The sequence below is a fragment of the Sorex fumeus genome, unplaced genomic scaffold (genome assembly GCF_029834395.1).
Source record: "Sorex fumeus unplaced genomic scaffold, SorFum_2.1 ptg000033l, whole genome shotgun sequence".
NCBI lineage: Eukaryota > Metazoa > Chordata > Mammalia > Eulipotyphla > Soricidae > Sorex > Sorex fumeus.
In genome coordinates, this window is record NW_026606090.1 from 8638174 (window position 1) to 8649601 (window position 11428).

General features: G+C 44.1%; 1 protein-coding gene across 2 annotated transcripts in view; it reads right to left on the bottom strand.

Annotated features, from left to right (window-relative positions):
* Positions 1-5079, bottom strand: part of AP1AR (adaptor related protein complex 1 associated regulatory protein) — a 32658-nt gene extending 27579 nt beyond the window's left edge. For both annotated transcript variants that reach the window (XM_056116716.1, XM_056116715.1), the window contains exon 1: positions 4745-5079. In XM_056116716.1, coding sequence (XP_055972691.1) covers positions 4745-4821 — 77 coding nt within the window. In that variant the 5' untranslated portion in view covers positions 4822-5079. The remainder of the gene's footprint in view (positions 1-4744) is intronic.
* Between the last annotated feature and the right edge of the window lie 6349 nt (positions 5080-11428).

Consider the following 11428-nt stretch of genomic DNA (forward strand, 5'->3'; position numbering starts at 1 on the left):
GCGGCCGACCCAGGTTCGATTCCCAGCATCCCATATGGTCCCCTGAGCACCGTCAGAGGTGATTCCTGAGTGCAGAACCAGGAGTAACCCCTGTGCATCACCAGGTGTGACCCAAAAAGAAAAAAAAAAGACAATGCTGATCATTATATCAGCAAAACACAGGATGAACACTTTGAAATTCTGGTGGTATGTGATACAGTCTCTTTAAAAACAATAAGGCAACATAAAGCTGACAGGATATATGTTTAACTGTGAGTGAGCAGCTCTTCCTTAAAGTTAAGAAATAACAAAACACTTGTTTTCTCGATGTTTCAAATTAATAAATAATACTCTGGTTATTCAGTCAGTGAACTGAGACAGTGAGAGTAGAAATAAAAATTAAATACAATTCCTGACTGGGATGTTTTCAACACCTATTATGATATACTTCAAATCAGTAAATCCATGGTTCAAGGGTCAAATCTGGCCCAATGCCTGCTTCTGTGAATAAAGTTTTATTGAATAGTAACCCTTTATTTATTTAGATTGTTGATGGGTGCTTGTGTGCGAATGCTATAATGTTCTAACAATAAATTTAGGTCCTACAAAGTCATGTGTAGTAACTGGCTTTTTATAGACAAAACTTGTAAGGCCTTGAGATAACAGCATATGTAATAAGCCAACTGAAAGCACAATTTTCTTAGGAAGATAGATCAGTCTCAGAAGGAAAAGGCAGGTTTCACAGAGAAGATAGTATCTGAGGACAAGTACAAGCTCACCTAGATAAAGAATTAAGAAATTTACAAAAAGACATAGGATGAAACAATGTTGGATTTTAGGAAAACAGTAAGTTGCCCACTTGGTCTTGAGGCAAAGAATGGCACTCAGCTTAAAGAATGGCAGAAAATACTCTCTGATTTCCCCCTGCCCTATGCTGCCAAGCTCCAGCACTCGGGAAGTAAAAATTACAACTTAATGCTGTACTCTAAGGAAAGGATAATTAGAAAATATAATAAGGCTGGTAAAATAGACTAGGGTTAAACTTGTCAGGAGTTTAAACTTGAAATTCTATTTATTTGGAAGCTTATTTATTTCAATATACCATGGTTGATGAGAAACGAAGTTTTTAAAAATTAAAATAGGTTCAATGTTTCCTTTTCAATATTATTCTAATTTAAATTCTGACATGATTTTCTAAATCAGAGAACAAAGTGTGATTATACTCTTTATTCAAACACATAATTACAATTTATTCCTGAGTATACAAATGGACATTATATTGCTTATCTGAATGCTAAGCAAATCTTTACCTATTAGTGAAAAGGGGTGCAAGGGGCGGGCAAGGCTGAGAAATTCAGATGAACAAGGAAGCTGTTAAGAAAGGAAATGGCATGTGATTCAGTCTGGACTTCACAAAATCTATCTCTAAGGGTGGGAAGGTTAGACAGGCTGAAGTGTGAGAAATCCAGTTGAAAAAGCTCTCAACAAGCTGGCAACAAGAAGGTCACTTCAAAGACAAGTTTTTTAAAATGAGAGCCTGATTTTTTACTGAGAGCCTGAAAGGATGATTAGAGAAATATGAGTTTGTAGATTAGAAGACTGAATAAGAACTGTCAAGGGAATTAGAGCAGAGGAAATGTAGGGAGAGGGGTAGGAGGAAGCAACTGCACCGTTTCCAATTTTGGAAAAGGGATATTTGATGTGTAGGTACATTGACTGGGGATCTTGGTAGAACTGAGTGTATTTTTTTCAGTAGTCAACTGAAAAACGCAGAACTGAATCTTTGAAAAGAGGTCTGTTCAAAAGAGATTTATAAATGGTAGTTGTTGAAATCCAAGAAATCTATGAAAATTCTTCAGAGGGAGGTACACCTGAGAAGGAAATGAAGATAGAAAAAAAAATTCCATTTAATAGGAAGCAGAGTAAGAACAGTCAGGAAGAGATGAATAGAAAAATCATGATGTGATGCTGCAGAAGTCAAGTGCACTTAAGAAAAAAGCATATCACAGGGAAGAGCCAAGCTGTTGAGATGTTCCGGTTACAAGGAAGATAATGTGCTAGGAGATAAAGCCACCAAGTGCTTATCTACAGAATAGAGTGGTCAGGGTCAGGACTGAATCCAGAAGATCCCAGGCTGCAATCCCAGCTTTGCTATTCTGGGCAACCTAAACTTTCTTAACTTCAAGCTATAATACTGTGTACTTCGCTCACAGGATTGTGGAGAGAAATAGAGAAGATAATGAAAAGTACTTAGAACTGTGCCTGGCTCATAGGAAGTAATCGAATATTGGCAGCTATTATTGACATCTTTTAAAACTAGAAAAGAGCACGGCATTGTAAACTATTGCTGAAAGCAACTCTGCTCCTGGACAAACAGGTCAACAAAGGCTAAACATCAAGAAGGATATATGCTCGCATCTTATATAAAACTACTATTGTACACATTAACTTGAACTACTATGTAGAAGTATATGGCAAGATAAAAGTGGAAACTTTCATCCTAAACTTTTGGCCTGTATGTAACTATGCTTTAAGTGTCTTTCTAGATCTACACTTGGAAGAAAAACTACCAGATTAAAAAAAGCAAAACAAAACAAAAATGGCAGGGCCCAGGAAGGCAGTTCAAAGGGCTGGAGCACATAATCTGCAGGTGGAGGTCCAAAGTTCCATGTATCAGACCATCCTCAGCACCACATAACCCCCCTAAAAGGCCCAACCATGAGACTTTAGGCCTGCACAACCAGGCTGGGTATCACCTTGTGTGAGCCTGGGCTCTCTAAGCCCTGCTTGGGAGACCCCTGGCCCCCAACAAAAAAGTGCAACCAAAATGACAGTGAAGTTTAACCTTATTATATAAATAAAAACTCTATCCACCTGTCCCTGCATGTTTACTAGATGAGTCCAAAATATTGTAATTAACATAAAACAAAGTTAATCAGAAAACTTAAGTAAAGGAACTGTCCAAACCTGTGTTTATGGATTAAAGAAAACAAGATCGATATCATCAATGTTTTTAGATGATAGTGTCCACAATCCTACCTCAATAGGCCTTGTTTGCTCAAGGTGTTAATCCCGCTGCCAGAAAAGTACAGATTCTACTGTTATGTTTTTAGGGCACAGGGCACATCTACAGATAATTAACACACACCAATTCACTGATTTCCACCTGCATTTTTTTTTCTTTTTCTTTTTTGGTGACACCCAGGGTTACTCCTGACTCTGCACTTAAGAATCACTCCTGGCAGTGCTCAGGGGACCATATGGGGAGCTGGGGATTGAACCTGGGCCGATAGGGTGCAAGACAAATGCCCTACCCTCCGGATTATCGCTTCAGTCCCACCCCTGCTTCTTTCCTCAGACCACCACGCTCATGTGCCCAGGTAGTGGAATCACCACTGTGAATATTATACTCTAAGGAAACGATATTTTGGTTCATCATCCAAGAACATGACAAAACAAAAATCCCACAGACATGGCCCAAAGTCGAACAGAAATGATTTATATGTACCGAATGAGTCAGGCCTCATTTTTGCAGTTAGAATTTGACACCTCACAACACCACTACTCACATCAATCAATAAAGCCAAAGATCTTCTGGAGTCCTTAGGGAAGGCTACTGAAGAGGAATAATGTAAGCAGAGGATCCAAACACACAAACTGGATGGGATGAGTGGCTGAAAGGATAAACCAGCTGTCATCAGCCCCTCTAACAGCACATAAGTCTGGGAAATCAAAAATGGAAGCAAGGTACAAAATCTTGACGGTTTGACTTCCATTTGAGGGACTCAGGGCGTGCTTGGTGGCTCTGTAGCTGAGGTGATACACTCACTGGGGGAGGCCAGATCGCCACCACCAAAAGATCACGTTATAAATCATATGCCTTCAGTTTGCTTATGCTGAATACCTTATTGCCTGAAAATGTTGGTTACACAGGACAGACCCTGCAAAAATTAGCAATTTCAACCTGTACACTACAACACACACACACACACACACACACACACACACACACCACTCTTTATTCTTGGAGCTCGGTTAGCATTTTCAATTCTTAGGGTGAATTCTGGGAAAAAATATTTTTTAACAACAAAGAAACTCAAAGTAATTTGTTCCCCTTTTTTCCTAACACCCTACGGAATAACCAAATAACCATAACAATTATTCCATTTTTTTTTTTTAAAGAAAAACACCAACAAAAACCTAAGCCTATACCACTTTTTATCCAGAACAGTGAGGCCGAGAAGGACAGATCTCCCTAGAGCTTGTGGAGCAGCACTGGACGGCTAGCATTCCTCTAGAAATTAAGAAAACCCAATCCACCCAGGCCCCTACAAAACCGGGTCGGAAAAAATTAAGATTCTTCCCAGACTCGCCCCCAACCCCCGCAAGTGACCAGCCCCGAGCCACCAAGTGGCCCTCGGCAAGGCGGCCAGTTAGCAAGTCTTCCTCGGTCGCAACGAGCTGCAGCCTAGACCCTCCCCTCAGCCCCCTCCCACAGACCCCCACCCAGTCCGAAGACGCCCCTCGGACGCCCCCAATTTCTGCAGCCGCATCGGCCCGGGCGGCTCCGGGGAGTCCACTCTAGGCCCCACCATCACCTCAGGGTGAAGCCCCCGCGCCCCCGAGGCTCCATCATCACCTCGGGGTAAAGCCCTGCTACCCCGACGGGGCTCGGGATCGGGGTCGCCCCGGGGCCCGCTCCCGCCCGCACCTCCCCCGGCCGGCTCGGGGCTCAGGGCCCGGGGTCCGGGGCGCGCGGCCTTACCCGCCGCCGCCGCGCTGCAGCCGCCCCGTTTCCCTGCGGAGGAGCCCGAAGCACTGCGTCCAGCAGCAGTTCCCCATCGCGCGCCGCGCCGGCGCCGCCGCTCTCCTCCTCCTCCTCCTCCTCCTCCAGCATCCGCGCGGCCCGGGCCCAGGCGGGGGTCTCTCGGCGGCGACGGGGGACGGGCACCCAGGAACAAAGGCGGCGGTTACTCCCGCGGCCGCCCGGGGGCCGCCGCGCGTGGGAGGAGCGCCGGGCGGTGAGCGCTGGACCCCCCGGGCCTCCTCATGGCCCCTCGCTGGCCTCCGTGTCGCTCCAGCCCGGCGCGAGTGACCGCCTCCTCCTTGCTGCCGCCCCGGGAAAGCCCGTCCCCGCGCGGCGCGCACGCGCCCGGGCCCCGCCCCCCCCGAGACGCGGCCACACCCCCGAGCCTCTACGGCTTTCCTTATTGGCGTGCTCCCCGACGGCCCCGCCTCTTTGGCCGCGAGTGCTGTCGTCACTTCCGTCCGCAGCCTCTTTCTCGGAGCCAACCGGCGTTCTGGGCGTGGATGTTTGCTGGTTTGTGTTGTGGGTTGTTTTTTTTTTTTTTGTCCCGTCACCCTCTGGACTGTCATCCTGACTGGAAAATCGACTCACCTGGCAGTTTCTGGGTCCCGAGCGCTTCCGGGTTGCCGCGCGCTCGCGGCCTCGACCTTTGCGCCCGGGGCCCGAACCTTGAGAGCGGCCCCGGGACTCCAGGTGTGGAGGCGCCGCTTTTCGTCGCGCCGTGAGCAGCGGCGTTGCGAGGCGGACCCCTTGAGCGGCCGTGGCGTCGGGGTCTCGCAGGTGTCCTGAATCCCCCCCCCCCCCCCCCCCCGACCACCACCACCAGATCCGGGCCGGGCCTCGCGAGCGTCCTGGTTGGGTTCTGTGAGGAATCCGATGTCCGATTGGGAGGGACGGCGCCTGAGGAGAGGCCGAAAGAGGGGCTGGGCGTCGTCTCGGGGGACACCAGCCTGGTCACTTCAGTCTGGAGGCGGGGATGGCCGGCTGGGTGTGGGCGTCCCCTCAGAACCGGGGTCTCGCCTGTGAGGACCGTCCAGTGGGCCGGACCCGGGAAGGAAACCCGCAGCCTCCGGGCGCCATCCATCGCAGTCGAGCAGTATGGTTTCATTTTGGAACCTGGCTATACCAATGAATGTTTCCACGTTAATCGAAGTAGTTTTGCTTCATCATCATCATCATCATCATCTAATTTGACTTTGGGTTTGGGTCTTGGTGCTGCTCCTTGACCAGTTCTTACCTTGTTTGCACCAAGGCTGTGGGATAGGGGTTCCCTCTGCCTTCCACTCTCTGCACGATGGGAACGATGGGTTTTGTTAATCACCCCACCCTAACCCTATGGTGGGTTTTGTTAATATTCACCCCACCCTAATCCTGTTCCCGGCCTTTCAACCCCAGAAATCAGGGACTGGAGCGATAGTGCAGCGGGTCAGGCGCTTGCCTTGCACCTGTTCCAGGAATCAGACAAATTGATCTGATTTGAAAAATTCTTTTTTCCCCTCTAAATTTCATTATATTAAAGCACCGTGAATTATGGAGTTAGGGTTTTTTAGGTTTTTTGACGTACAATGTTCCATCACCAATCTTGCCACCGGTGTCAACTCTCCTCCATCAGTGTTCCAGATTTCCTCTCCTACTGCCTTCCAACACAACCCCTTCTTGACAGGCACCTTTTAAATTTGATTATTAAGGTTTGAATCTCCTGATTTCAGTGTTGTTGACTCTGTGATTTGGATATTTAGCTCTATTACTCCTTAAGCCAGGGCTGGAGCGATAGCACAACGGGTAGGGCGTCTGCCTTGCACGCAGCCAACATGGCCGACCCGAGTTCGATTCCTCCGCCCCTCTTGGAGAGCCCGACAAGCTACCAAGAGTATCTCGCCCGAGCCAGAGCCTGGCAAGCTCCCCGTATCCGATATGCCAGACACAGTAACAACAAAGTCTCCAATGGGAACGTTACTGGGCCCGCTCGAGCAAATCGATGATCAACGGGAGGGCCTTTATTTACTTTTACTTACTCCTTAAGCCACTAATATACATAGGTCCCTTGATCCAGGTATCTCCGGTACTTCTCATATATTTCTTCTTCTCTCTCTTTGTAGCTTTAAAAATTCTTCAGGGGCCAAGGGCTTATCTCAGAGGTAGAGAATACTTGTTTCACTTTGTATGAGACCTTGGGCCCCTCCCCAGACTTCCTTCCTCCCAAAAAAATTCAATTGTAAAATTTTATAGAAACTGCTACATCCATCTTATGCAATACTGTGCTTCACAACAGAAAGGAAAACCTATCAATACCCTCACTTTAATCTGCAGGAAATTATGCAGAATGAAAAAAGCAATCTTCAATCATACAGATAGCTTGATTTTATTTATACAACATTCTAGAAATGACAAAATGAGAGAAAACTAGAACAGATAAGACAGTAGTGGAACACAGAACTTGGCTGGATCAATATCATTATTTCATTAGCAATGTTGCACTCCACTTTTGCAGGAAAATGCCGTTGAGGAAAACCGGGCAATGAACATGTGATTTTTCAAAATTTTTTACAACCTCTTTCATATTGGTGACAAGTGCCTCAAAATAAAAAAAATTAAGTTTAAAGATGCATTTTTGCAAACCATTATTAGAATTTTGTTAGGTCTCAAAGATATGAATGACCTTAAGGACCAGTACAAATGATTTAGACATTAAAAATTTGATTTCACTAATCAAAATAACCTGAATTAAAGCATGATGAGATGTCATTGTCATGTGTCAGGTAGATAAAAATTTGCCTGAGCAGTTAAGTGTGTCTTCAAATGCACAATAATATTATAGTCACCTAAACTACTCGATATGATGAAAATCATTTTGATAAGTCACTTGGAAATATTAAAGATAAAAATGTCAAGGAGAAATATTAGAATGGATCATTTATGTATAGATACACATAGATCATATACAGATATGGCCACTTAATGCCAGCTTGCCACAGAAACCTCATGTCCCCAACTTTCAGCTAGCAGGGCTGTTTTTCTGACAGTTTTCAGTTTCTTTGACTTCTGGCTCATTTTGAAGACATAGTTTTTCTCACGGATGCTGCAAAATCAATCAGGATACTATTTGTACTTTCAAGAATCTTCCTGATTTTGTGGTTCTAAATTGTTTGCTCAGAACTTCTGTATTGGCTATTAATCACTTTTTGTTGTTTTGAAATCCGTTGCAATGATTATGCTTTGAGGATTAAGGGCACCTGCAAGGGGGAGAATTCCTGCCTTTATTTACTGCACTGGCCCAAACAAGGGTCCAAATTCAATCCTTCATCAACACATAATTTGGATTACCAGAATTAACAAAGATTGCTAGATACGTAAAATAGAGATAATGTAAAATAGTCTCCTTATAATATGTTATCTCTGTAAAACAGATATAATGAGATAAGAAGTATTTCTAATATCATTTACCTTATGGGTTTGCTACCAGGATTAATAATTTAGTACTTACGCCTTCATCTGTCCTGTGATCTGCCTCTTTCCAAGATGATTGAAACGAAAATAACTATGATTTAAGGGAACACTGACTGTGAAAGTCTGTATTCCACTGCCACTTGACCAGAACAATCAATTGAGAGACAGGGTGACAGGAAGTGCTTTATTAAGCAACAAGCGAGCAGGTTGGAAGATGGCAGACTGACATCCTATAGAAGCATTTTTGCATTATCAAAAGCAGAAGCTCATGGAGGGAAAGAATAGGGAAGTCTGTTGGTGGCTCTCAGCAGGCAGATGGGCAACAGAGTGGTTCACAAAGTCTGTTGTGGCCTAGTCCTCTGATGCAGCTCCAATGTATCTGTTGAAAATGTAGAGAAAAGTTTCTCATTATGAGTTCTGCCTTCATGCTGTCTTACTGGATATAGATTTTTGGGGCAGAGCAAGATATAAAGGACACAGGAACATACTTTACATTCTCATCAGCCAAAGCAGGAGAGTAGTCTGCTGGTTTTACTTCCTTTTACATCATTAGGATTTCACTATCAAGTAGAAATTTTGATTCTGGGAATCTGTCAGCTAGAAGTGTTGATACTGGGACCCAAAATAGAACAATCTCATCTTAACACAATAATGTTGTTATAGTTCCTAAAGTCTTATTTACTCTTAAGTAAATTGTGTATGAAAGATTAATAACTCAAGTTTAACTTGACCCAGGATTGCCTGGTTTTTTTGTACATCTTTACCTCAATTAGGAAGTGAAAATATGTATGTACTGAGTTGAGTTTCAGTCCTTAGTGCTCAACAGTGGCTTAAACAAGAGCATATTTCCACAAAATTAGTTACCACTTTGCAGGCATATCATGACAACTTCATACCTAAAAAATACATATTTTTCCAAAAGCCTATGTGAACCAACTCTGCCTATAATTAAATCATTATATAGATAGTTTAGCTCTTTAAAAAAACATGCTCTCAGGTGTCTTATTTCTGCCAAGGTCCTTCATTTTGTATTTTCATAACTAAATAGCTAAATGGACTGTGTAAGTGATTTTCATCAAGAACAAAGGAATGCAAAGATGTATTTAAAAGTAGAGAGGGAAAATAGAAAGGACAGTTATTTACCTCCAGTTAATCTTGTTTAATCACCACTGGTTTAATCTCCAGTGCCCTATTTCTTTTGCCTTTTGGGTGTATGATGAGCTTCATTAATTGTTCAGTATCACTGAGTACAGTGGACACTTAGCTTTCTTATTTGCACACCCAACATTTATATTTCACAGACAGATGGATTAATAAGAATAAGTGGGGCCAGGGTGTGGCGCAATGATAGAGCATTTTGCTTTGCTTGTATGAGGATCCTTGTTTAGCAAAATAAATGCATAAAAAAGCAGTATGTAATTAATATATGTAGGTCTTCCACTTGGCCAAGTTTGTGCTAGCTCTCTGTTGACTGCTCAGAAATAGAACTAGTAACTTGGGAGGGAAATTTTAATACAGAATCAGTAAATGGTATTTCAAGGTGTAACAGCAGAGAGAAGCCACCAACTCTGGGACTGAGGGACAATGCTTTTATTTAACATCAACAACAAAATGAATTATTTGAAAACAAGTATCAATTGGACAGTACATTTATGATGAGAGCCTCAAGTTTAACTGGACCCGTGATTGCCTGGTAGTACCTCAGTGTGCTTACCTGAATACGGCTAACAGTCCCTAAATAATTTCCCCACTGTTTCAGCAGCAGAATCCTCTGTGGGAGATGCAATGCATGTTAGCATGTAAAGTTTACAGACTTACACTTCCGTCGCCATCCAACTTCTTTTAAACAGGATTTCTTTATAATCACCATATTCAAGAAAGGATTTAGACACTTTCAGGAAAGCCCCAAAGCATAGACATCAGATATTTGAGGAAACAGTTTGAATGCCATGGAAACATGCTGCCAGTCATTTTGAGAGACTGGGTGGAAGACTCCAGCCCATGAATGCACTTTTGTGGGGTAATGGAAACTTCCCACTGAAGAAGGGCAGTGACCACTGAGGTAAACCCAGGTTTTCTACCAACTGATCCTCCTTCCACCACACAAAAAACACAAACAGCTAAAAAAGGCGGTATTTCTTCTGGTCTTGCACCTTCCATCCAGATTCTTGAAAGAATCTTGTCAGCAAAGGAGAGAGTTTGCAGAGTTCAATTCTATCATCAAGAAGCAGGACAAAGAAGAGTGGGAGATACAAAGGAAGTTTAAGTATTCATGTGATGTGGACTGGCAGGGGGTTAGTGGGGAGAAGCTATTTTTCTTCTAGTTAAGATGTTGGAATTATATTCACTTTAGGTTTTGGGTGTCAAATCCAAGAAATCAAAGATTTGAATCCATGATGTCCATGAGATTCATTATAAAGAAAACACAGCTTCCATCTAGGTTGCACAGACTTTTTCCATGTACATCCAGACTGAAAATAAACCTGCAATCACAATTTACAAATAGGCAACTGTGATATGGCAGAAATAAGAATAACAGAGAAAACAAAAACTTTTACTTTACTTTTACTTTAGACTTTTATAGTAAGCATAAAATATAAAGTAAATGTTATATTAATTTTATTCATTGTATTAATTTATATTCTGGCCCGTCCTTGACGCCCTACCGAGGTCACCAGTCGCCCCCCACGAGCGGCTCTCCAGCACAGCCATGGCCCCAGAAGTACAGAAACCAATCTCTTAATTATCTGACTCTCAGTAGAAATACTTCCAGGGGCCCCTTGGAGGGGAGCGGGTTGAGCTTTCCTCCCCGCCCCGACCAGGGCTCTGGCAGCCGAAGACCTCCAGGACTAGCCACCACCATGCTGAGACCACTCTCCGCACACATGAAGGTATTGGCAGAGGGACAAAGCCATGCGGGTTCCGGGGCTGAGATCTCCAAGCCTACTCGGATTGGGGTCAAGCATCCTCCACCCAGATCCTCCAAATTCCAGTAGGCGCGGGTCACACCCACCAACTGGCCCCCTGGCGCCATGTAATCCCATCAACGGGGGATAAAAACCAGCTCCCGGAACCGCGCGGCCACGGATGACATCTTATTATGACATCTTATTATCTCACTCCTACTTTGGACAAACTGTCAGGCTACCTAATGTAGCCTGCCCACATGGCAGAGTCTGGCAAACTCCCCGTGGC